Here is a 26,667-nt window from a genome sequence, read left to right on the forward strand (position 1 = left end):
TTCCTTTTTAAAAAAGTGTTCTGGAACAGTTTTTAAACTATGAGAATTGCCTGCTCAGGAACTTGGTAAAATTCATTCATAAAACCAACCCACAAAACTAATACTTTTTCAGGGAGACCTTTAACCTTCCAAAATCTTCTATGGCAATTGATCTACTTAGGTGTCCTACTTTCTCAGGAAAATTTTTATTAAATTATGTTTTCTGTTTCATGAAGAATGTATATTTCATATAGAATTTCAAAAATATTGACAATTTTATAGCTTTCTTATAATTCAAGAATTTGAATTGTATTTTATGGTATCTTTTTTTCTTTACTGATTTTGAGTCTTTTCCTGCCTTTATCTTGATCTTACTTTATTTTTACCTTTATCAGTTTTCCATCTATTTTGTTTATGCTTCTGTTCTAAAAATTTTATTGGCATATAGTTGACTTACAGTGTTGTGTTAGTTTCTGGTATACAGCAAAGTAAGTCAGTTATACATAAACATATATCCACTCTTTTTTAGATTATTTTTCCATATGAGTAGAGTTCCCTGTGCTATACAGTAGGTTCTTACTAGTTATCTATTTTTATACGTGTGTGTGCATGCATGCATGTGCTACGTCTCTGTTGTGACCAGCTTTTTGAGATGCCATGGACTGTAGCCTGCCAGGCTCCTCTGTCCATATATAGTAGTGTGCTATGTCAATCCCAATCTTCCAATCCCGCCCCCCCCCCATATCCATATGTTTGCTTTCTACATGTGTTCTTCTATTTCTGTTTGTAGATAAGTTCATTTGTACTTTTTTAGATTCCAGATATAAGCAGCATCACATGATATCTTTCTCTGACTTCACTTAATATGACAATATCTAGGTCCATCCATGTTGTTTCAAATGGCATGTGCTTGTTTTATTTCTTACTATTTTTACAACTTAGCTCATTTAAGTTTAGGATCTCTAATTTTGTGATCAATTAAGTGTAAGACTTTTGGCTATATTTAATGAATTTTGATATGAAATTGTTTAGCATTTAGTAGTTCATCATCTCCATTTCTGGAGAAGGCAATGGCACCCCACTCCAGTACTCTTGCCTGGAAAATCCCATGGACGGAGAAGCCTGGTAGGCTGCAGTCCATGCAGTCGCTAAGAGTCTGACATAACTGAGCGACTTCACTTTCACTTTTCACTTTCATGCACTGGAGAAGGAAATGGCAACCCACTCCAGTGTTCTTTTGCCTGGAGAATCCCAGGGACGGGGGAGCCTGGTGGGCTGCCATCTCTGGGGTCACACAGAGTCAGACAGGACTGAAGTGACTTAGCAGCAGCAGCAGCATCTCCATTTCTGTATCTTCTTTACCTATAGAGCTATTTACAAATGTGTACTTTAATATAAAAATATTTGGTGGTTTTTGTTGTTAATTTCTAACTTCATTTTACTGTGGTCACAGAGTATGGCCTGCATATACTTTTTTTTAAATTAATTTTTTATTGAAGGATACTTGCTTTACAGAATTTTGCTGTTTTCTGTCAAACCTCAACATGAATCAGCCATAGGTATACATATATCACCTCCCTTTTGAAACTCCCTCCTATCTCCCTCCCCATCCCACCCCTCTAGGTTGATTCAGAGCCCCTGTTTGAGTTTCCTGAGCCATACAGCAAGTTCCCGTTGGCTATCTATTTTACATATAGTAATGTAAGTTTCCATGTTACTCTTTCCGTACATCTTACTCTCTCCTCCCCTCTCCCCATGTCCATAAGTCTATTCTCTATGTCTGTTTCTCCATTGCTGCCCTGTAAATAAATTCTTCAGTACCATTTTACTAGATTCCATATATGTGTGTTAGAAAATAGTATTCATCTTTCTTTTTCTGACACTTCACTCTGTATAATAGGTTCTAGGTTCACCCACCTCATTAGAACTGACTCAAATGCATTCCTTTTTATGGCTGAGTAATATTCCCTTATGTATATGTACCACAACTTCTTTATCCATTCACCTGTCGATGAACATCTAGGTTGCTTCCATGTTCTGAAAGTGAAAGTGAAGTCGCTCACTTGTGTCCGACTCTTTGTGACCCTGTGGACTGTAGCCCACCAGGCTCCTCCATCCATGGGATTCTCCAGGCAAGAATACTGGAGTGGGTTGCCATTTCCTTCTCCAGGGGATCTTCCTGACCCAGGGATTGAACCCAGGTCTCTCGCATTGCAGGCAGACGCTTTTAACCTCTGAGCCACCAGGGAAGCTTCCATGTTCTAGCTACTGTAAATAGTGCTGCAATGAGCAATGGGATACACGTGTCTCTTTCAATTTGGGGTTCCTCAGGGTATACGCCCAGGAGTGGAATTGCTGGGACATATGGTGGTTTTATTCCTAGTTTTTTAAGGAGTCTCCATACCGTCTTTCATAGTGGCTGTATCAATTTACATTCCCACCAACAGTGCAAAAGGGTTCCCTTTTCTCCACACCCTCTCCAGCATTTATTATTTGTAGACTTTTTGATGATGGCTATTCTGACCTGTGTGAGGTGATATCTCATTGTGGTTTTGATTTGCATTTCTCTAATAATGAGTGATGTTGAGCATCTTTTCATGTGTTTGTTAGCCATCTGTATGTCATCTTTGGAGAAATGTCTCTTTAGGTTTTTTCCACACTTTTAGATTGGGTTGTTTGTTTTTCTGGCATTGAGTTGTATGAGCTGCTTGTATATTTTGGAAATGAGTCCTTTGTCAGTTGTTTCATTTGCTATTATTTTCTCCCATTCTGAGGGTTTTCTTTTCACCTTGCTTATAGTTTCCTTTGCTGTGCAAAAGCTCTTAAGTTTAATCAGGTCCCACTTGTTTACTTTTGTTTTTATTTCCATTACTCTAGGAGGTGGGTCATAGAGGATCTTGCTTTGATTTATGTCATCAAGTGTTCTGCCTATGTTTTCCTCTAAGAGTTTTATAGTTTCTGGTCTTACATTTATGTCTTTAATCCATGTTGAGTTTATCTTTGTGTATTGTATTAGGAAGTGTTCTAATTTCATTCTTTTGCACGTAGCTGTCCAGTTTTCCCAGCACCATTTATTGAAGAAGCTGTCTTTGCCCCATTGTATATTCTTGTCTCCTTTGCCAAAAATAAGGTACCCATAGGTGCATGGGTTTATTTCTGGGCTTTCTATCTTGTTCCATTGGTCTATATTTCTGTTTTTGTGCCAGTACCATACTGTCTTGATGACTGTAGCTTTGTGTGCAGGCTATGTTGCGTGCTAAGTCACTTTAGTCGTGTCCGACTCTTTGTGACCCCATGGACTGTAGCCCACCAGGCTCCTCTGTCCGTGGGATTCTCCAGGCAAGAATACTGGAGTGGGTTCCTCCTCCAGGGGAGGAAATGCTACCAAAAAGAAAGCTGGTTTAGCAATTCTAATACAGTATGAAATAGAATTAAATACAAAAATTCATTAAAAACAGATATTTCATATGGATAAATAGACAAATTATACCACAATGATATAAAAGTCATGAAACTTACTCATCTAAAAATATAACCTGAAGTCAAGAAGCTTGATTCCTCTAGCTGCATTCTTCTTTCTCAAATTGCTTTGGCTATTTGGGGTCTTTTGTGTTTCCATATGAATTGTGAAATTTTTTGTTCTAGTTCTGTGGAAATGCCATTGGTAATTCGATAGGGATCGCTTTTGGTACTGTGGTCATTTTCACAATATTGATTCTTCCTACCCAGGAACATGGAATATCCCTCCATCTGTTTATGTCACCTTTGATTTCTTTCATTAGTGTCTTATAATTTTCTGTGTACAGTTCTTCTGTCTCCTTAGGTAAGTTTATTCCTATATATTTAATTCTTTTTGTTGTAATGGTGAATGGGATTGATTCCTTAACTGCTCTTTCTGATTTTTCATTGTTAATATATAGAAATGCAAGTGAGTTCTGTGTATTGATTTGTATTCTGCAACTTTGCTAAATTCACTGATTAGCTCTAGCAATTTTCTGATAATATCTTTAGGGTTTTCTGTGTACAGTATCCTGCATACACTTTTAAAAGATTTTTTCTGGTCTAATAGAGTCAATTTCTTGACTACACAATTTCAAAGCTACACATCACAAATGCTTCATGTGTGTTTGAAATGAATGTACATTCTCTGCTGCACAAAATTTTTCTCTCTCTCTCAAAAATACAGCTTGATTGTGTTACTCAAATCATTTATATCCATATTTATATTTTACTTCCTTGATATACTGGGGAATTTCCAATTTATCCCTTGTTGTTTATCAGTTTTCACTTCACATATTCAAAGCTATAATTTTAGATGAGTAAATGTCATGACTTTTATATAGTTGTGGTATAATTTGTCTATTTATCCATATGAAATATCTCTTTGTAATGCATTTTTGCATTTAATTCTATTTCATACTATATTAGAATTGCTAAACCAGCTTTTTTGGGGTAGCATTTGCTTAACATTCTCTCATTGCTTAAATTTCATATTTTCTACATTCTTTTACTTTAGATGTCTCTACTGTGCACAGCATATAGATTTTATTCCAATTTTATTTTAGGTTTTGTTTATTAATCAGTGTTTAGTCCTTTCACATTTATTGAAGTTACTGATTTGTTTTTAACTTCTTGTCAGTTTATGTTTTTTTTATTTATCCAGGTTTATCTGTGTCTGTTTTGTCCCAAACCTAACTTGTATTACATAGGTCAAGATTTTGGTCATCTTCTTTCTTCAACAAGTAAGTAATATATATTATTTTAATTATTTTCTAGTGGTTACTATTAAAATGTTTAACCTAGGAACTAAAATATGTATTTTTTGAAAACCTTATATAGTTAGTAGTGTTTATATTCTCTCCCTCTAACAAGACAATAAACCATATAATTCACTTCCCCATTCTCTCTGTATCTCTACATTCTATGTTAGTAGTATGTACAATTATACTTCCATATTGTTACTCAAAATATTTGTTATTTTTTATGATCAATACTTATTTAGACTTAAAATGCTTTATTAACATCTTTCTTAACCATTGTTTCTTCTGTGTTACCCACCCCTACTCCCAACTTCATCCTGAATTCATTTCCTTCTTCTTGGAGTAAAAGCTCCAGTAACTATTTCAGAGATCTGGAGGTCCTCATCTTCACCTTAGGATGACAGTTTGATGTAATATAGGATCTCAAATTCATAGTTATTTTTCCTATTTATTTTGAAAATTTGCCCCATTATCTTCATCTGACTCTCACTGATTCGTAAGTGATCTGCTTTGGGTCACAGACAGTTTTTAAGAACTTCTTTTTATCCTTAAATTCTAAAATGTCCTTACAATGTGTTTAGGTATGTATTCTGTATTAATTTTGTATTATTACTTTTGCTTTGTAATTCATAAGCCTTTTTACAGGGAAATATGCCTTTTTTAAATAGCTAGAAGTTTTAACCATTAATTTTTCGAATATTGGTTCTTGTCCTATTCTCTTTTTGAACTCCTTCATGTTGGATTTTGGCACATCTAGGTTTATCCTTTGTGTGTCTTACATTTTATTTCATACTATCCAACACTTTAAATTTTTTGCTATATCCCTGGAGAATTCCTTATCTGAATTTGCCAGACACAGTTATATCTTTAGTCCACTACCCTGAAGATAGAAATCCAAAGGGTATACTTTATATAAAGTATATAAAGTGTATATATAGTATATAAAGTATATAAAGTGTATATATAGTATATAAAGTATATAAAGTGTATATATAGTATATAAAGTGTATATATAGTATATAAAGTGTATATATAGTATATAAAGTGTATATATAGTATATAAAGTGTATATATAGTATATAAAGTATATAAAGTGTATATATAGTATATAAAGTGTATATATAGTATATAAAGTGTATATATAGTATATAAAGTATATAAAGTGTATATATAGTATATATAGTATATAAAGTGTATATATAGTATATAAAGTATATAAAGTGTATATATAGTATATAAAGTGTATATATAGTATATAAAGTGTATATATAGTATATAAAGTATATAAAGTGTATATATAGTATATAAAGTATATAAAGTGTATATATAGTATATAAAGTATATAAAGTGTATATATAGTATATATAGTATATAAAGTGTATATATAGTATATAAAGTGTATATATAGTATATAAAGTGTATATATAGTATATAAAGTGTATATATAGTATATAAAGTATATAAAGTGTATATACTTTATATACACTTTGAGCAAAATGGGACCCACAACTTATTCTCTTTCTTCTTGGCAGAAACACTGAGCAGCACTCATCTTATCATGTTAACATTTCATTAGGCAAATATTTTTTATGGAAAAGTAACCATAATTTATTAAATACTTATGTGTGACAGATACTGTACCAGATTTTTTTTCAAATTTTACATGAGAGGCATACTATCACCTCATTTCAGAGAACATCCAAATAAACATGCTAAACAAGAGCACTGCTCAATTAGCAGCCAAATTAGAAGTGCTCTACTGTACTGTGTATCTTCAATAAGGAAGTGATATAAAATTGGTACTGAGCTCCAAGATTTTACTGCACAGCAAAATCGCCATGGGGATTTCTAGGTAGATGTTTCTGGCATTCTAAGTGGATAGTGCTGTTTACTACATAAAAATACAGTAAATCTTACATAACTAGGCATCATTAGTACAATGTTTCCTACCATAACAGCATGAAAGGTACAATGATTAATATTTGGCTCACAGTAATGTTTGGTGTAATTTATTAATAACAAAAGATAGAAATGATATTTTTTATTGTAAGACAACACTATTCAAGTAATTCTGATTTTTTTTTAAGTATACATGAGGAACTTGGAAAGGTTATAGTTAAGAGCTGAGGCGTTCCTATCAATTAAAAAATACTTATGTCTTCTAGTGCCATGCTCACCCTGGAAATAGTATGATAATATTATATACATGGATTAGTAAAGATACTATAAACACAAGTGTATTAAGTACAGTACAGTCTCATTTACCTGGAGGTCCAGGAAGGCCGGGTGGACCTTGTATTCCAGGAAATCCTCGATCTCCTTTATCTCCAGGCAAGCCAGGTAACCCAATGTTTCCTTTTTCTCCTACAGTTACACCAGTCCCAGGCCTAGGTATTACCTTTATTATGAAAGAAAAAATAAAGGAATTCAAAGAGGAAGAGACTTGTTTTTCTGAAAATAACCTGGTAGGTCCATATGATTACAATGCATCGTTTTCACAAAGTGTTCAGATGCAAAATCATCAAGACTATCTTACATAGATTGTGAGCAGCACACTTCAACAGATTAGAAAATGTTCAATGTCAGTATCAATATTACCATCCACTTGAGCCCCAGGCTTACAGAGTTAGAATTATGTTTGATGTCTCTTATCATTTACATTCAATTCATTCCAATCACCTAAGCCCTATAATTCTTTGTTAAAATAGTCTCTCCAATTTGTCCCCTTCTTTTCTGTGACACCTTCTATCCTTACCTCACACTTGGACTAACAGAAACAACTCTGAGCTTTTCCCTTTAAATCCAAATCTACTACTAGGATATACTTCCTCAAAAAGCAATTTTTCTGTGTTACGCTTCCTGTTAGAGCACTCATAATTGTTCATTACTTCTCACTATATATTATGTCACTTTATAGCCTGGACTCTAAACATACTTCTCACTCCCAATACCTCTCTCATCTGTTTCATGTCCTGTTAGTTCTAGCAATGACTTTTTAGGAGAGCGAAGTCTGACTGTAACCACTTCATGCATCTTGCACATTCCTGCTTTTTCCTTTAAATATGGCATTCTAAGGATGCCTTCCCATAATCTTTCTCTTTGTCAACTCATATTTTTTTTTTCTTCTTCTTAAAAAGAAAAAGAAAAGTCATTCTTCCAGGAGGGCTTTATTAATTAAAATCAACTAGCTAATAATTCCCTTTCTATCTTCTTAGAACCTCATGCCTAAAGAATTTTATATTAAATAATATAAAGAGGTTAACTTCATAGAGTTATAAAGGTAAAGTAAGCTTTACTTTTAAGCAACTATCAGTCTGAGACAGAAATTATCACCTACTGGCAATATTCATCCTGGCTCTTTTGGATACAAGAAATATTCAGACAAATGGCCATTTGTCGGACCTAGAATTGGGATAGTAGTTCAAAGGGGAAGTGAGCTATTGAACAGGACACACTCTCAAAATTTCCATTTCTTCTCAAGCTCATCAAAATTGTATCATCTCATTTTTTAGAAAAAATATTTGTTAGAAAAGTAAAATTCTGATTTTAAAATGAAAGCAAATAAAAATTATCTTAAGATCTTCTTTAAATATAACACACCCTCATCATTGGATTTGATAAAGTACCAAGTATCAATATCTGAGACCCACTATGGACAAAAATAATTAAATAAACTTTATTCAAATGTCTTATCATATAGGGTTTATGGCACTTGCCCCTTTGCAACTTTAGTGAAGTCTAAAGCCAGGAGTCTTAGCAAATTTCAATGAAAGGAAAACCAATATGTCAACTGCAACAGAGATATTTTATTCTTAATAAGAATGAAAACATATGTGACTAGAATTTCATGGTAAATACAAATATGACAGAAAAGTTGTAAACCCCTCAAGTATTCTTTCATAGAATAGTTTCCTGCATTTGTTATGAAGAGCCCCTAAAAGCACACACTCCAGGAAGAAAGAGGTGTGAATCAGACAATTACAAATTGAGAAAAGCTATTAAGACCAAATCCATCTTTCTTCTGAGCCCTGCAGGGGAAAGGACCAATCCCTAGTTCCCCAAGTTTCATTTTTTGAATCTTTGTAAGCAACACTTGCACCACCTGCTGGTTACTTGAGAAATGATTTGGCAATCATTATGCAAAAAAACCTAATACCATAATTTTGGAGCTTTATTATGGAGAAATAATACACAGGCAGACCAATACAAAGACTTTGAGGTCAACCTCACTGAAGTTTTAGATGTAAAGACTTTTAAGACAGGAGGAGTTGATAAAGACTTGGAATTTTGTGTTCTATGAGGAAAAGGTACGGAGTATATAATTAAGACACAAAATTTTAAATGCACTAATAAATTTAATAAATAAAAACTGAGAGAAAAAAAACTTACAAGTCCAGGAGGCCCAGGTAGGCCAGTGTCACCTTTTTGACCCTGTTCAATACAATTATACAATAGATTAGTAAAAATCACATGAAAACATCAATTTCCTCAAAAATATAACTGATAATTAAGTTTCATAAAGACCCAGAAATCCATAATAAAAAATGTCAAAGAGAAATACAAAATGAGTTAATAAAACACTACTTAGCTAAGCCTAGGAAAGCCTGTGCTGTTACGTCAGATTTACAAGCTATATGATGCTGACCAAATCAATTAACTTCTTTGCCTTATATATAGACCAGACTTCTAAAGTATTTCTAGCTGTAACATAGAGAAGACACTGAATTTAAAAATTGGTATTACTAGAATCAGCTAAAATCTTTACCCTTTTCTTACATTTAGCCATGTTTTTTTCAAAAAACTTGTCAGGGGCATAAATTTAGTGTCATTTCCATTAGTAACACATATTTTAAAGCTGATGGAGTTAACTATCACCAGGAATAGCTAATAAATCATAATTGGTTTGTGACTTTGCTCTTAGACTATACTGAAAGACAAGTTTAGACAAAACTATTACCCTTAACCAGTAGATACAACCGGTGAAGATCACAGTATTCAACTGTTACTCCACTGGCCAAGATCCAAGAATAGGTGTACCTCTCACATCTCTACTCTCATTCTAGACTTATTCATAGAAACCTTTCATCTATCTATAAGCTTCTTTTAGTTGAAGGAGATACTCTGTCCTATAACTTCACATACAACTAGAAAAACAAAATTTTATTCTTTGACTATTTATTATCTTCCTTTATTCTAGTTGTGCCTCTTAAGCCAGTCTAGAACTTGGATCTAGTTTAGAGATAAAATCATCATTAAAACATGTGCCCTCTGGGTACATTCAAGTTTCTCACACGTTCCTGTCCCTGAAAAACAAAGCTTTTCATAGAAAGCAATTAAAGACCAGAGATTGGAAAAATGGATGTTTTGTGATCTGCTATAAATATGGAAATTGTGGGCTTCATACATTTTTTTCAAAGTCACTTTTAAAATAGGGAACTAAATAAATAACTTCAGTCAGGCTGCATGGCCAAATGAAAAAACAACAGCCAACAACAACAATAACAAAAAACAACAACAAGGATTAGCCACCGGCTTCCAGACAATAATTGCCTAGAGAATGGAAATGTTTAGTGCCAACATTCTAAATTCACAGCTATAAGCCTTTTTTAGTATGAGGGCCTCACTAAAATAGTGCTGAATCCTCCTTCTGGAGAACAAAAGTTTTGCCAATACATGCTCAAAGTAAAGGCATCAGCTTTTAACAATGGAAATGCTAAAGTTAAACAATTCTCCATGTGTTTCTATCAGATGGACTGTGATTCAGGATAGTGAATAAAATTTAGGGAATTGGTATAAGAGAAAAGGGAATACTATCAAAAGATGGATAAAGAAGGTGTAGTTTGAATACAAAATCTAGTCACTTAGAAATTTTTCATTTATAACTGGGATGAAAAGAATTGTGCTAATCAGAATAAAAGCAGTTCCCTAGGCGTTCTAAAATTCTTACCTTTTCTCCATCTCTTCCTGGTTCACCAGGGTAACCAGGATCACCAGGCAAACCCTTTAAAAACATAGAAGACAGCAACATCAGCAAAAATGGTGGAATAAGAACCTCCAAAATCCCTCTCCTCCATAAAAGCACCAAAGACATTGACAAAAATGGTCAATCTTTTTAGAACTCTAGAAATTAAGCAAGGGTTTGCAGCAATCCAGGAAATGTATTTTTTGGGGGAAAAAAAGACTGAATCTTTGTTAGAACAAAGTGGTTTGTGGCTCTGTTCTCATCACCCTTCCTCAGTTTTACAGCAGCCTTGAAAACCAACAACTCACAATCAAGGTAAAGACCAGCAGCATAGCAGCAACCGGAAGGGAAAGAACCAGGCTGAAGCTTCTTCAAAGCCCCATCCCCACAGAATTGTCATTTCTGGTGGTTCCCAGAAAGATCCCATTACCTGACCTAATTTTACTTCTCCCAGTGCAAAGAGAGAAAAGCCTTTTCCCTAGGGATATCTGTCAAAAACAGAGGCAATTGTTGAACATCATGACTGCATAAATCATTGTTTCAAAAGAAGACAGGAACTGAGGTCCTGAATTGGAACCCCCACTCTGGAGAAGGGAAAGGTTACCCACTCCAGTATTCTGGCCCCAAGAATTCCACGGACAGTATAGTCCATGGGGTTGCAAAGAGTTGGACACGACTGAGTGACTTTCACTTTCACTTATGCCATGTTATATGTTTAAGCCATTGGTGAAGCTACAGTTTGTAAGTTGAGGACTGCCTGTTTAGCAAAATTATTTAGAAATCAATTTATCTGATTCTATTGAATATTACTTTACAACTTCCAGTCTTATTAAGAATGCTCCCTTTCCTGCAGAGTAGTCTCCAAATTTCATCAAATTTTCTATCTGTCCTTGAAAACATCTTTTAACATCTATGGTGGATACTCCTGATACTAAGGCTGCCTGAAATAATGTTCCTGGACTTCCATATTTTTACTTGCCTCTTTTTTGGTAGTAATTAGAATTATATGTCAAAACTTTAACTGGAAAAAGAAAACTTACGTTCACACCAAACAGAGTACGTGAAGGTTTTTAGCAGTTTATTCATGATGGTAAAAAACCAGAAACAACCAAAATACCCTTCAATGAGTAAATGTATAAACCTTGGTACTCCACATAGTCATATACCGGTCAGCAATTAAAAGTGAATGAACTACTGATATACAATACAGTGTGTTATACTATGTGAAAGAATTCTGATTCAAAAAGCTGTATACGCTATGACTCCATTTTTATGACACTCTGGAGTAAGCGACGTTACAGAGATGGAGAACAGATCAGTTGTTTCAATAGACACTGGGTGAGGGGAGGGGAGGGAATAACTATGAAAGATCATGAGAGAACTTTTGAGAGAGATGGAACTGTTTTTTATTATGGAGATTGTTACACAACTTATGTGTTTGTCAAAACACACAGAACTGTGCACCAAAATGGTTCATTTTACTGTATACAAATTATATCTCAATAAATCTGACTTAAAAATCTATCTTGAAAAGCAGAGACTTTTTAAATTCATATTTAAAAGAGATGGAAAGGATAGTTTCTATTCATTTAAACTATTTTCAAACCCAAGCCTCTTTGCCATCCTGCTTCTTTACCAACATGTACAAATGTTGCTATTCGGAGGGGAGGGTGGGTTTTAAATACTTACTGGAATTCCTGGTTGGCCATTCTCTCCATCTTTGCCTGGTTTACCCTATTTAGGATTCAAGGAAATGTAATAATATAAATTAGTTATTTAGAAATATAAGGTTAAAGGATATAACAAGCTTTCTTCCAGCCTGGGACTCTCTTCAGTAGACTTTCTGGACTTTAATGTTATAATAAATAAATAAATATGTCATTCATGCCATTTTGAGGGAATCAAGGCAGGATTTAAGAGGAAAAAATAAAATTACACACATGCACAGTGCATGAGTACGTGCTCAAAGACATGTTTAAAAATTTTTGTAAAGTTTATTAGAAGCCATAACACTTACTCTTTTGCCAGGCTCTCCTTGCTCACCCTTCTCACCTTTCACACCACCTGGAGGACCCTATACACACAAAAGTAATTTTACATTGGTTCATGCAGTACTATGCGAGATTATCAATTTACATTAAATTTTGCTAAAGAATTTTAGGTTACTTACTGGAGGACCACGTATCCCTGGGGGTCCAGGAGGCCCTCGGTCACCAGGAAGTCCCTATGCAGTGGTAGGGAAAAGGAAAGCAATATTAAAACTGTTAGTACTGTTAGGAACAATTTTAACTAGCTGAACTACAGACTCATGTACTATAACCAAAGATGTTTCAAATTCAAAGTTGAAATCTACTACGCAAAAAAATCTAGGGCCATCTTTGCTTATTTCAGTTAATTTTTAGTGTATGTACAAGCCAAGTTTTGAGGTAAAGAGCAAGAAAGCACTTCAAATTAAAGTACTAATGATTTTTTTATTCTTATAAAATATTTTGTATAATATAATTTGATCCCCTCATCTAGTCTAGTGCATGTATGCTAAGTCGCATCAGTCATGTCCAACTCTTTGTGACCCCATGGACTGTAGCCTGCCAGGCTCCTCTGTCACTGGGATTCTCCAGATATGAACACTGGAGTGGGTTGCCAAGGGAATCTTCCCGACCCAGGGATCAAGCCAGGATCCCTTAACCTCCTATATTAGCAGGCAAGTTCTTTACCACTAGTGCCACCTGGGGAGCCCCCCCCCCTGCAAATATGGAACACTTCACAAATTTGCATGACATCCTTGAGTAGGGGCCATGCTAATCTTCTCTGTATCATTCCAATTTTAGTATATGTGCTGCCGAAGAGAAAATTTATCAGTAATACCATCTTTCTCCCTGAATATCAGTGAATTATAGAGAACATGGTCATGTAAAACAGTGACAATCTTACAATGACTTAATTTTGTACATAAAGGCATTATTTATAATAGCCAAAAATGGGGAAAAAGTCAAGTGTCCATCAACTAATGAATTAATAAACAAAATGGGGAATATACATGCAAAGGACTATTAACTCAGCCATAAAAAGGAACAAAATACTAATACACACTACAACACAGATGAACTTGAAAAGATTATAATAAAAAAAGAAACCGGAGAATATCATATATTATATGATTCCATTTATATAAAATGTCCAAAAATAGGCAAATCTTTGGAGCCAAGAATTAAATTAGTGGTTTCATTTAATTAAACTTTCAGGGCTTGAAAGTGTAGGGAAAAATATTAAGTGATAACTAATAGGTGTGGGGTTTTGTTCACGGGGCTCATGAAAATGTTCTAAAATCAGACTGCAGTGATTGTTTGACTATCTTGTGAATATATTAAATAGATGTAATTGTACACTTGAAATGGGTGAATTTTATAGTATACAGAGTATATCTCAGTCAAGATATTTTAAAATTTTAATTATCTCTAACCCTTGTTATTTCAAAAAGACTATCACAAATAACCTTATTCCAGCTTGTACTGCATTTTAATGGAATGCCACTTTCATAGCAAGATATTCATTGATTTCCTCCCTACATACTCACCTGATCTCCTTTCTGAAACTCTACATCGATTGGTCTTTTTTGTTCACTGATCTGCCCAGGTGGCCCAGGGGGGCCCTGAAGACCTTGCTCACCCTGTTTGCAAGATAAAATAAGTAAGTAATATTTCATAGTTTAAACAGACAATAATATAATATAACATGCAAGCTAATTTAGTTGCAAGAAGCAAAAAGACAAGTTCAAATAACTGTGAAAGAAAAAAACTGAGGGTTGAATAATCAACTTTTTTCTCTACTCACCTTCTCACCCTTGGGTCCCTGGAAATTTAAGCCCATATTCCCCTGAAGAGAGAGATTTGAATTTAAAACCTCGTTGACTATGGCAGAAACCAACACAACATTGTAAAGCAATTTTCCTCCAATTAAAAAATAAACAAATTAAACTAAAAACCTCATTGACAATAACAACAACGACAAAAAAAATCCACACCAAATAAAAGATGCTAAAAGAAGAAAGAAAATTACCTTTGGTCCTGGAAGTCCTGGTGGGCCAGGAGGGCCCTAAGAGTGAAAGACACAGAAAAAGGAAAAAGAGTTATATTAATGAGTATATTAAAAATAAGTTGGTTTCATAGAAGGACTGAAAAAAGTCCTTTAAAATAATATTTCCTGAGTTTTTTTTCTCATTGTTTTCTCATCAGAGACACATATTTAAATTGATTTAGAGAAACTAGATAATAGTGGTGACTTCTCTTGACAGGCTACAGATGGGTGAGGGAAGAAATGCAAGGATGGGTAGAGGCCATGGGGTAGCACTCATGCCAAAAATCAATACAAAAATTAATCCCAACAAATATCAAACTTATCATATCAGAATTATGGGTTGAACTTAGGTACCATTAGACAATTAACTGTCCAGTTCTAAAAGGTACGTGTTTACTTTTTTAGTGCAATTTGATTTTATATGATTTTGTATATTTGAGAATGTTTTAAGGTTTGAAAAGTTAAATTGGCATTTGTCTGTCCAGAGAGATCACCTCCTGATGTCAACTGATCTGTTTATTTACATATTATACCTTGGTAGCATTTCTAAGACTTTGCTTCATCCTTTGAATCAAGGTTAATTGCAGGGACATTAAGAACAGAGTGAATGTATTATGTGGTCACAAGAATTAAGGAAATTCAAGGTGTAACAATACACCTAGGGTAGGCCAAAGTTGTAAGAGTTCGGAAAAAGTGCCATGCTCCAGAGTCTCATGTTTTGCAAGATATTTACAACTAAAACAAATTAAACAAAGAGGTTTTCTAATCCTCTCCTAAAGATTCCTAAAAAAGCAGAAATCACAAACTTTTCCTGGTAGATCTTCTAGTATTTATCAAACATTATTTCATTATTCCTTTCATTCATGAATAGAGGACCAATGGTCACAAGGAAAAATGTATAATCTATAAAGGTATAATGAAAACTGTCCTTTAAATATATGATAGATGAGAGATAGAGTGGCACATGAGAAATTACTTTGAAGTACAATTTTCTTGCCCTTTTAACAGGGCAACAGTAAAGTTCTAAGTTTAAAATATGACTTAAATGAAATTTAAGTATTTCAGGGGTAAAAGTACTTACAATTTATTAGAGTAGAAATATAAGTGACGATACAGGTAGTAAAGTAAGAGAACTGGTTGCACATTCAGGGTCTTTGTAAGTTTTTGCTTCTTTCCTGGGGAATAAAAATCCTTATCCCATTTCACAGTGATTCACTACCCTCACCAATCCTACCGTTCTGTCACAGGTCCTTAAGAAATGAGAGCCGATACTTTTTTGTGTATGAATATCTATTTTTATTCCTTTTTAACAGAAAACTGCATCTTGAAGAAACACGTTTCATCAAGTGACTTAAGAATTGCCTTAGAAGTCTTCATAAGATGGCCCCAGAAGTGACTTCAAACCTGACACATCAAGAGTTAACCACCAAGATACTTTATTTGAAATCTTTCCTTTTGTGTACCTCATTCTTTCCATCTATAAAATGGAGCTATTATTTAGCATATATATTATTCACCATAACACTATAGAATCTCCTATATAAGAAAATTTAAGAAAACTATAGATCAAATTCATTATACTTTCAAGTAATACAAATAATATTAATATTTTTAAAATGAAAGAAAAGGAGGAGAAATGAAATTACAGAAGCAAGCTCACCATCAAACCTGGTGGTCCTGGGGGACCAATTGGCCCTGGTATACCAGGGGGACCAGCTGGGCCCTGTTATAAAGAAAGTAAAGAAAAGGATAAGAAAAAACTTGTATAAAGAACTAAATGGATGAAATTTAAGTTTAGTTGCCAGAATTCTGTTCTACAATTCTATAATTCTGAAGTACTATAAGCAGAATTTTAAAATGTAGAAGAACAAAAGGACTGAATGACTATAAAGAAATTCAACTAAACAGAATGAATGCAGTTTTTAGAGAACTTGTTTTACAGTGGTATACAATAAATATGGGACAAATGTATAGTACGGAAGTTTTAAAATATGAAGCAATAAAGATGGGCATTTAGTGAAGCTTTTATGCTAGAAATGGGAAGGGAAAGCCTACTAGTTTCAAGGTGGCTTCCCCAATTTTAAAATAAAAATACATAAAATTAAACACAAAGAGGGAAGTCAGAAAAACTGGGACAAAAGATAAAGGAATGATGTAATGGTTGTGGAGCAAAATTAGGCATCTTAATAAGTTGAAAATTTGACTGCCTTGAAATCTAGCAATTTTATATCTAGATATAAATTATGGATTATTTTATAATTTAAAAAAATCTCAAAACAACCCCAAAATCCAACAACAGGAGATTAGAGAAACAAAATCTAGTATATCAAACAATGGAGTGTAACATGGAAGTGAAACTGAATTAACTATGGTCATATACAATAATATGGGTGAATCTTAACATATCAAATAGAAAAAGTTGCAGAAAACTACACACATATTTCATATTACTCTAAAAACTAAATACTAAATGATATATGTGCAGGTAATAAAACTATTTTTAAGAAGAAATGGAAAACCCAGGATGGTAGCTACATCTTGGGAGAATGCAGAAGGATGTGACTGCCAAGAAAGGTTGATTGAAAATTACAGTGTTCTAGTTCTTAAATACTGCATTGTGTTCATGAGTGCTCATTTGGTCATTTTGCTTTATAACCTACATATACTTTGCATGTATTCTGCTATATTTTCAAATATAATACAGTAAAATTTAGAAAAGATTGGTAATACTTAACATATGGATGGGTGATATCAAGTATGTATTTAGATGATTAATGAAAAAAGTCCCTGACATTGTATCTTAGTGATCAAATATTAGAAAGAACTGATTTTTATTTTTGGTAAAGAGAGCAATCATCATGAAATATAAACCTTAAAAAAATTAATTCCCTAATCAATAAATCCCCAAAAGTTGTCATCTCTGTGTATGTTATGTGTAGGCTAACATGATAATTTTTCTAAAGATTACACTTGATGTTCATGATACATATATTTTATTCTTTCAGCCTTCAAAATATGTTCATACATTATGCATAACTAATAATGTTATAAATGAATTCTTCAAATACCTTGAATGGGAAACCTGAAATTTTTATCAGACCATTTATTCCTACTACCCTATTGATTCCCACAGCACAGAAATAAGACTATATAGAAGGCTGTTTCCACTGCAAAACTCTGAAACAAAAATTTCCATGGAAACTGGATTTGAAAGGTAAAAGAACAAGCCACACTTCTTAAAAAGCTCCCTGGTCAAGACTGCTTTTATTTTCACATACAACATACCTGCCATATCTATCAAACCTTAGATGCTAATTTCTATAATGAAAATAGAGAATACTAAAGGCTGAGGATTAAAAAAACTGATGCTGTGACCTGATTTAATCAATAGGGCCAAGTAGAAAGTCAGCAGATGCTTACTTGAATTCCAGGAGGACCTGGATAGCCTGGATTACCCTTTGGTCCTGGCAGGGATGACATAATTATACTACCCGGTTCTCCCTGAAAGAAACCATAAGTGGCAATTGTAAGTAATAGTTATGATACAGCAAAGCTGGCCAGAATACAAAAAATGAACTAGGCGTTCAATTTGTCACATAAGTGTCCTCAAAGATTTAGGCGACCTCAGTGGTTAAATGAATACATTTACTCTTCAAAGGAAAATGAGGAAGTGGGTAGAGTACATGGAAGTCCACTCAATTTGTTAAGAACCTGTCATACCTTTGGTTACTCATTCATGAAAAACATTAAATATTAATATTTGCCAAGAATTGTGTTAGGCTTTGGATGCTTTGTAGCAAAGAAGATAAAACAAGACACCTGTTCTCACTGTGCTAGTAATATACTGGAGAAATTCATATCATAACATGTAAACAAATAAGATGATAAAATTTTCTGTTTAGGACTATAAAGGAAAACTACATGGTACATGATAAAGAAATGGTGGAGAACAATCACAGAAATGATAATTATGTGATGTCCTAGAGGGGCTAACTATCGTTATAATGGAGATCATATTACAATATATAATTAACATGTACACCTTAAATTTACACAATGTTATATATCAAATATATTTCAATTTAAAAAAAAGAAATAGTGGAGAAAATTTGTTTGGGCAGTAAAGAAGGGCAATCTATAAAGGCAACATTCAGGCTGAAATCTAAAGGATCGTGAGTCAGCCAGGTGAAGATGGGGGAAGAGCATTAGGCAATGTAAGCAGCATGGACAAAGGACCCAGAAAGGGAAGAATCTGGCACATTCAAATAACTTAGTGCAGACTGGTGTGATCAGGGAGCCCAAGGAAAAGCAGCTTAGGGATGAGGCTGGAAATGTGGGGCAAGGACCAGAATATGCAGATCTTACAGGCCATAGAAAAAAATGTGGATTTATCTTGGATGCAGTGGGAAACTCTTGAAGGTTTATAAGGAGACATTTAAATTACTGATTCATATTTTTAAAAGATCATTCTTGGCTGCTTTGTATAGAATAAATCATGCTGGGAGGTGAGGGGGACGAAAAAGAAACTAGTTAAGAGGCTACTACACTAATCCAGATGAGGCATTATGGTTAGTGTGCTGGCAGTGGAAATGAAGAAAAAGTAGATGAATTTTAATATATATACTTACAGGCAAAATTAACAGTATTTAGAGATAGTATGCAATGAGGAGATGTGTGAAGGAATAGAAAATGCAAATACTAACTCTCAGGTTTTGGTACATGTAAAAGTGTACATGGTATATAGTGATGCAAATTTTAGAGATGAGGAGAACAGAAGGAGGCAAAGGTTTATTTGGGGGTCTGGGTTAACTCTGAGGACATTAATTTGAATGTCTGGGAGATAAGTCAGAGGGATGTCAGGGAAGCAGTTTAATGCATGCATATAACTCAGAAGAAAATTCTGTTTTAGAGACAGGAATGTAGGTGTTCCATAACTAGACAGCAATCAATACCATGAGCAATAATGATATTGCTAGGCATAGAAGGGAAGAAGGGATCAGGACTGTGTCTTGATGCCTGCTAGACAGAACAACATGAGCTTGCACAGAAGACTGCAGAACGACTGGAGATGCAGAAGAAAGATTAGGAAAAGGGAAAGAATATTCCCAGAATATTCCCTTGCAGAAGCCAGAGAGAAAGAATATTTCCAGAGGGAGCAGGTGGTCAACTGAATCAAAATGTAATAAGGAAGGTATCAAAAAGAACTGTGAGGCTGATATACACATTTGCAAGCATACCAGCCCATAAAAGGTACTTAAAGTCACAAGAACAAAGGAGAATACTTAAGGAGAGCTCATAAATGTGCACCTGTGCAACTTCTAGAAGCATCCATTTTAACACAGAAGTCAGACACATTATCTGACTGAAGATGCAGGCTTTCCAAATACTTTAAAATGCTTACCTTTCCAACATGAGATACTTACCTTCATACCTGGGATCCCAGGAGGTCCCTATTATTAAAAAGAAAAGGAATTATATGAATGAGAGGAGAAGGAGCAAGCAAAATTGAATAGATTGCTATAAGATCATTCTGAGGAAAAGGTATCTTAAGATACTTAGAGATGACATTTATATTAAATATGCACTACAGAATCTTTGCTTTTACCCAGCAGAAAGCTCTATGCACTACTAACTTCTATTTTTAAAAAATCCTTTTACTTTATTGCTTTGAAAAGTACTATTTTGTTCCATACAAATGCACTGAGCTCACTTTGTACACTTCTGCTTATGTTAATTCCTGTGTTCATTATAATTTCGAATTTTATAACTTACTGGAGGACCCTGTAAACCAGGAAAACCGGGACTGCCTGGAAATCCACGTTCTCCCTAGAAGGAGTTAAAAATAAAAAGCATGGAGGAACAAAAAAAAAAGCATCATTATACCAACAAACAATGACTTACTGAAAAAAATTTCTGCAAGTCATTTTGAAACATGCCAGATTGTCAAAAATTCATTAGCCTTCACTTTTCAATTACCTTATATCAACTATCCATATCAATTCAACTTTTTAAGATACTTTTATCTCCACTCATGAATCCCAATCAGAAATAAAGGAAAAAAATCTTCTACTTTAGTCATTTTCTTCTGACAAATCCATTTTGAGAGAATCATATCACAGATTCCTGGCTATCATCACATTTAATAGTTAATGATCTGCCCCAATTTCCTGCCCATGTATTATACAGATTCATATTTTAACTGCCCCCATTGCTTTTTTCTTTTATTGTAAACTATTTCAAATTATTTTTATAAAGAGGAAAAGATGGTTAGAAAGAATGCCATTAATATCACCAAGAGTATAATCACAGCAATAGTTTTAGCAATTGCAGGTCATTATGTTCTCTAGGCATCCAGTCTTTCTCACTCCCTATTGTAAAGTACTAATATGGACATTTGGTTTAGAAAACAAAGGCTAAAATGGCTGTAGAAGAACCCCATTGCAACCTCCTTTCAAACACCCATGTGCTGTAATACTTCTAGAAACATCCTCGTCAGAGGCTTAAAAGAGTAAATGATACAGCTATGTACCTTTCACTTATTGTCCAATATCCCTTTCTCCACCACTTTTTATACATGGAAAAAATAAGCCCAAACAGAAAGGAAGTGGCCTATACATCGAGTTTAGAAAACAGAGAGCAAAAGAATCCATATATTTTGACTCCATCTCTAGGGTTCATTCAATTAGTTACTTAGTTAGAAATATAAGAATCCATTTAATCTGCAGGTACACATAATGCTTTTTTCAGGCCGGTATTCTGGAGTGGGTAGCCTTTCCCTTCTCTAGGGGATCTTCTCAACCCAGGGATCGAACCCAGGTCTCCCGCATTGCAGGCAGACTCTTTACCAGCTGATCCACAAGGGAAGCCCAGTTACATAGTTAGAAATATAAGATTCCATTTAATCTGCAGGTGCACATAATGTTTTTAAAATTTTTTTGTTGCTTACATAATTGGAGGGGACTCAAATGCAACTAATCATGAGATCTGCTAAGGTGTTGCTTTAACAAAAAAAGAAAAAGATACCTTTAATCACATAGCATACTATACTCATTGTAGATATATCTGGTCTTATTAAAACTTTGACTAGTAGTCTGTTTGTTGCTCAAGACATGCTAGCAAAAAACAATCAAATTACCATAATAGGCACATGAATGTAGCCTGCTTTAACAAGCAATATGCCATGCAAGCTAACTCCATGTTGGTCCTATCACTGTAAGGTTGCCCCAAGCAAAATTGAAAAACACAAGTAAGCCTCACAAATCCAAAATCAGAATATTATTATTAGTGGCAAGGATGACACTGACTTGGAGAAATATTGGAGGTAACAATAACTTTATTGCCTACAAGTATACACTACAATGATTATCATAAAATGTGATGGCCTGCATAATACAAAATAGTTTGTTCAAGTTATTTTAAATATTATGCCCTAATATAAAATATGACAAATGTCATTAATTAGAAAGATTTGCGGTATTTCAGAATAGTTTCACAGAGTATTATGTGCAATATTGAAATATCAAAAGGATACACAGAAAACAATATTTCATTAACCTATATAAGGAGAAAAGTGAGGGAATAAGAAATGGAAACAAATACTTGTAAGCTTTTTAAAAGAGCAAATTTTCCTCTGTTTTTTTCTTGTTCTCACTTTATACTTAATCCAAATAGTTGGATTTAGTCTTGACTAAAGAAAAGAGGGCCAGGAAACATTGTTTGTAGCATATGATACTTTATTTTCTCACTTGTTAAATTCATTATTTTCTACGATGGAGAAGTTTCAGGTTTCATACTAATAGTTCATAGTAAAAACTGATGTGGTGTATTACATATAGATTCTTAGGATTTTTCTTCAGGAAGTTATTAGGCAAGATAAAAAAGGTTTAATATGGAGGGAGGTGGGAGGGGGGTTCAGGATTGGGAACATGTGTACACCCGTGGCAGATTCATGTTAATGTATGGCAAAACCAATACAATATTGTAAAGTAATCAGCCTCTAATTAAAATAAATAAATTTAATTTAAAAAAAAGAATATGAAAGATTTGAAAATTTTAAGTGTACCTAGTTTAAAAAAATCAAAGTTAATGAATGACATTCATAAGTATTACTCTTAAAAACTGATAATATAGATGTGTTTGTGCGTGTGTGTGTATATATATATATACATACACATACATATATATGTGTGTTTATATGTACAAACATGTACTGTGGTGTTGGATAAGACTCTTGAGAGTCCCTTGGACTGCAAGGAGATCCAACCAGTCCATTCTGAAGGAGATCAGTCCTGGGTGTTCTTTGGAAGGAATGATGCTAAAGCTGAAACTCCAGTACTTTGGCCACCTTGTGTGAAGAGTTGACTCATTGGAAAAGACTCTGATGCTGGGAGGGATTGGGGGCAGGAGGAGAAGGGGATGACAGAAGATGAGATGGCTGGATGACATCACCGACTTGATGGACATGAGTTTGAGTGAACTCCGGGAGCTGGTGATGGACAGGGAGGCCTGGCGTGCTGCAATTCATGGGGTTGCAAAGAGTCGGACACGACTGAGCGACTGAACTGAACTGATATATCCTAATTCCTTTTTAACTCTCATTTAACTCTCATTTCATTCACTGAAACATGTATATTATCATATGTGAGATAGATTGCCAGTCCAGGTTTGATGCATGAGACAGGGTGTTCAGGGCTGGTGCACTGGGATGACCCTGAGGGATGGGATGGGGAGGGAGAAGGGAGGAGGGTTCAGGATGGGGAACACATGTACACCCATGGCTGATTCATGTCAATGTATGGCAAAAACTCTCATTCTACTTAACACTAAAACACAAAAGGGATTTGGTAGGTAATCTTCAACTCAATGCAATATCCCAACTAATTATACAGGCTTAAAGAATTACTGATGTTTCAGTATATTGAAAATGCTAACTCAGAACATACCCTATGTTTGTCCTAGACATGAAGCTACTATATCTCTTATTTGACATTCTCGATATTGATTCCTTGAAATGTTTAGTCCATTATCAAGCATATTGCCTAAGATTAAGTCAAATAAATCTCACCTTGGTTCCATTGCATCCAGGGATACCTTGAGGTCCTGGGGCCCCATCATGGCCTGGCATTCCCTTTGAAAGGAGATATACCACATGTATAATATTTCTTAGATTACTGTTTTAAGAGATTTTAAAAATAAGAAGCCAAATTCTACTTACAGGAAGACCTGGTGTCCCTGGAAATCCAGGAAGTCCAGGAGGACCCTATAAAAAGAAATAAATAACCAAATAACAACCAATGACAATAAAATAATATCCAACCTAAGGGAATTAAGAAAACTACATTTAGACAGCAACAGACAAAATGTGTCTCATTGATTATTACCACTCATTCTTTTTTAAACACTACAGAAGAAACTATACATGTTTAAAATCTCATTTATAGAAACCTATAGAAGATACTCCTATTTGATTGAATTGTTTTAATTGTCCTAAGTTCAGTTCAGTTCAGTCACTCAGTCATGTTCGACTCTTTGTGACCCCATGGATTGCAGCATGCCAGGCTTCCCTGTCCATCACCAACTCTTGGAGTTTATTCAAACTCATGTCCATTGAGTCAGTGATGCCATCCAACCATCTCATCCTCTGTCATCCCCTTCTCCTCCTGCCTTCAATCTTTCCGAGCATCAGGGTCTTTTCAAATGAGTCAGTTCTTTGCATCAGGTGGCCAAAGTATTGGAGTTTCAGCTTCAACATTAGTCCTTCAAATAAATATTGAGGACTGATTTCCTTTAGGATGGACTGGTTGGATCTCCTTGCAGTCCAAGGGACTCTCAAGAGTCTTCTCCAACACCACAGTTCAAAAGCATCAGTTCTTTGGTGCTCAGCTTTCTTTACAGTCCAACTCTCACATCCATACATGACTACTGGAAAAACCATAGCCTTGACTAGATGGACATTTGTTGGCAAAGTAATGTCTCTGCTTTTTAATATGCTGTCTAGGTTGGTCATAACTTTTCTTCCAAGAAGTAAGCGTCTTTTAATTTCATGGCTGCAGTCACCATCTCCAGTGATTTTGGAGCCCAGAAAAATGAAGTCTGTCATTGTTTCCACTGTTTTCCCATCTATCCATCTATCTGCCATGAAGTGATGGGACCAGATGCAATGATCTTAGTTTTCTGTATGTTGAGCTTTAAGCCAACTTTTTCACTCTCCTCTTCACTTTCATCAAGAGGCTCTTAAGTTCCTCTTCACTTTCTGCCATAAGGGTGGTGTCATCTGCATATCTGAGGTTATTGATATTTCTCCTGGCAGTCTTGATTCCAGCTTGTGCTTCTTCCAGCCCAGCGTTTCTCATGATGTACTCTGCACAGAAGTTAAATAAGCAGGGTGACAATATACAGCCTTGATGTACTCCTTTACCTATTTGGAACCAGTCTGTTGTTCCATGTCCAGTTCTAACTGTTGCTTCCTGACCTGCATACAGGTTTCTCAAGAGGCAGGTCAGGTGGTCTGGTATTCCGATTTCTTTAAGAATTTTCCAGTTTTTGGTGATGTAGGAGCAGGCAAATTAGTGGATGAAATGTCTGTTCTAAAAGACAAAGTGATTATCCAAGGTTTGTGATGAATCCTGAATACAGCAGGGTATGGATAAGTGGCAAATACTGACATATCTGCCTCTGAGAACATCAATGTGATCACCCCCAAAATCTTAATCAAATATCCCTGTCAGGATTGACAAAAAATACAAGTTTGACAAAATTCTCTGTAGGTAAGGCCAAGAAGAAAAGGTACTTTCATACAACTGCTAGTGGAATTTAAACACCATAGAGAGAAATTTGGAAATATCTAACAAAATTACACATGTATTTATTTACTCTTTGAAGCAACTCATTTCAAGAAATCTATCCCAAAGGCACATAAGAAATTATAAAACATGAAAGCCAAGGTTACTGACAGAATTATTGTAGCTGAAGTTTAGAAATGGACATATAACCAGAATTATAGCTGAAGGTTAGAAATAAGGCATGCATGTGTGCTCAGTCACGTCCAGCTCTTTGTGACCCCTTGGACTGTAGCCCACCAGGCTCCTCTGTTCATGGAATTGTCCAGGCAAGAATACTGGAGTGGGCTGCCATTTCCTTCTCCAGAGAACAAATAGGGACATGAATAAATAAACTATGGTATATCTGCATAATAAGAAACCACACAGCTTTAAAAAAGAATGTGGAAGATCTCTGTACACTGAAATACATACTGATCTCCAGGACAGAATGTTAAGTAAAAGAAACAAAGTTTAAGTACTGTATATAATATACTACCTTTTTATAACAAAGGTAGTGATACTAAACAATGAAAAGATAAACAGCAAATGAAAAATGATTACCTCTGGGGGAAAGAGGAAAGAGAATGGGGAGATGGTAAAGAAGGATGGGAAGCATCTCTGACTATACCTAGTCTTACCTGTGGCGGATTCATTTCGATATTTGGCAAAACTAATACGATATTGTAAAGTTTAAAAATAAAATAAAATTAAAAAAATAATGAAAAAATTAAAAAAAAAGGTAAAAAGGAAATCATCAACAATTGAAAGCAAGCTGGAACCAATGAACCTAATGTATATCAAACTATGGACAGTGACCATACATAGAAGAAAACTACTTTTGACTGAAATGAGTCAATTCAGCAAAGAAATAATTAGTGGCAGTTAAGATTTCTACTATTGCTTTTAAAATTGAAATGTTTATTTTGTTTATTTATATATTGTTATTTTGAAGTCATTATAGCTATAGTGTAGGACAAAGGAATTAATTATATTAATATAATTGGGAAATGAAGATTTTCATGTTAGAGAGAGAAAGGTGGCAGGGGGAGACAACAAGTATAAAAAAATTTAT

The 26,667-nt window shown here is 34.5% G+C and overlaps 1 protein-coding gene and 1 non-coding gene across 5 annotated transcripts in view; both read right to left on the minus strand.

Moving 5' to 3' along the window:
* COL4A5 (collagen type IV alpha 5 chain) overlaps window positions 1-26,667 on the minus strand; it is a 253,719-nt gene that overhangs the window by 85,394 nt on the left and 141,658 nt on the right. For all 4 annotated transcript variants that reach the window (XM_086386653.1, XM_086386654.1, XM_086386655.1 and 1 more), the window contains 15 exons: window positions 23,990-24,034; window positions 23,840-23,902; window positions 20,548-20,601; window positions 20,199-20,225; window positions 18,196-18,276; window positions 16,436-16,498; window positions 14,758-14,793; window positions 14,533-14,574; window positions 14,276-14,368; window positions 12,872-12,925; window positions 12,719-12,775; window positions 12,391-12,435; window positions 10,687-10,740; window positions 9,129-9,170; window positions 7,005-7,137 (listed from right to left, as the gene is read on the minus strand). In XM_086386653.1, the coding sequence (XP_086242779.1) occupies window positions 7,005-7,137; window positions 9,129-9,170; window positions 10,687-10,740; window positions 12,391-12,435; window positions 12,719-12,775; window positions 12,872-12,925; window positions 14,276-14,368; window positions 14,533-14,574; window positions 14,758-14,793; window positions 16,436-16,498; window positions 18,196-18,276; window positions 20,199-20,225; window positions 20,548-20,601; window positions 23,840-23,902; window positions 23,990-24,034 (889 nt within the window). The remainder of the gene's footprint in view (window positions 1-7,004; window positions 7,138-9,128; window positions 9,171-10,686; window positions 10,741-12,390; window positions 12,436-12,718; window positions 12,776-12,871; window positions 12,926-14,275; window positions 14,369-14,532; window positions 14,575-14,757; window positions 14,794-16,435; window positions 16,499-18,195; window positions 18,277-20,198; window positions 20,226-20,547; window positions 20,602-23,839; window positions 23,903-23,989; window positions 24,035-26,667) is intronic.
* Window positions 13,447-13,551, minus strand: LOC147340823 (U6 spliceosomal RNA). Its single transcript, XR_015160032.1, has one exon. It is a non-coding gene; the product is annotated as a U6 spliceosomal RNA (small nuclear RNA).

Source organism: Bos grunniens, chromosome X (genome assembly GCF_055505025.1).
Source record: "Bos grunniens cultivar Pamir isolate PY7600 chromosome X, Bosgru_T2T1.0, whole genome shotgun sequence".
In the NCBI taxonomy this organism is placed as follows: Eukaryota; Metazoa; Chordata; class Mammalia; order Artiodactyla; family Bovidae; genus Bos; species Bos grunniens.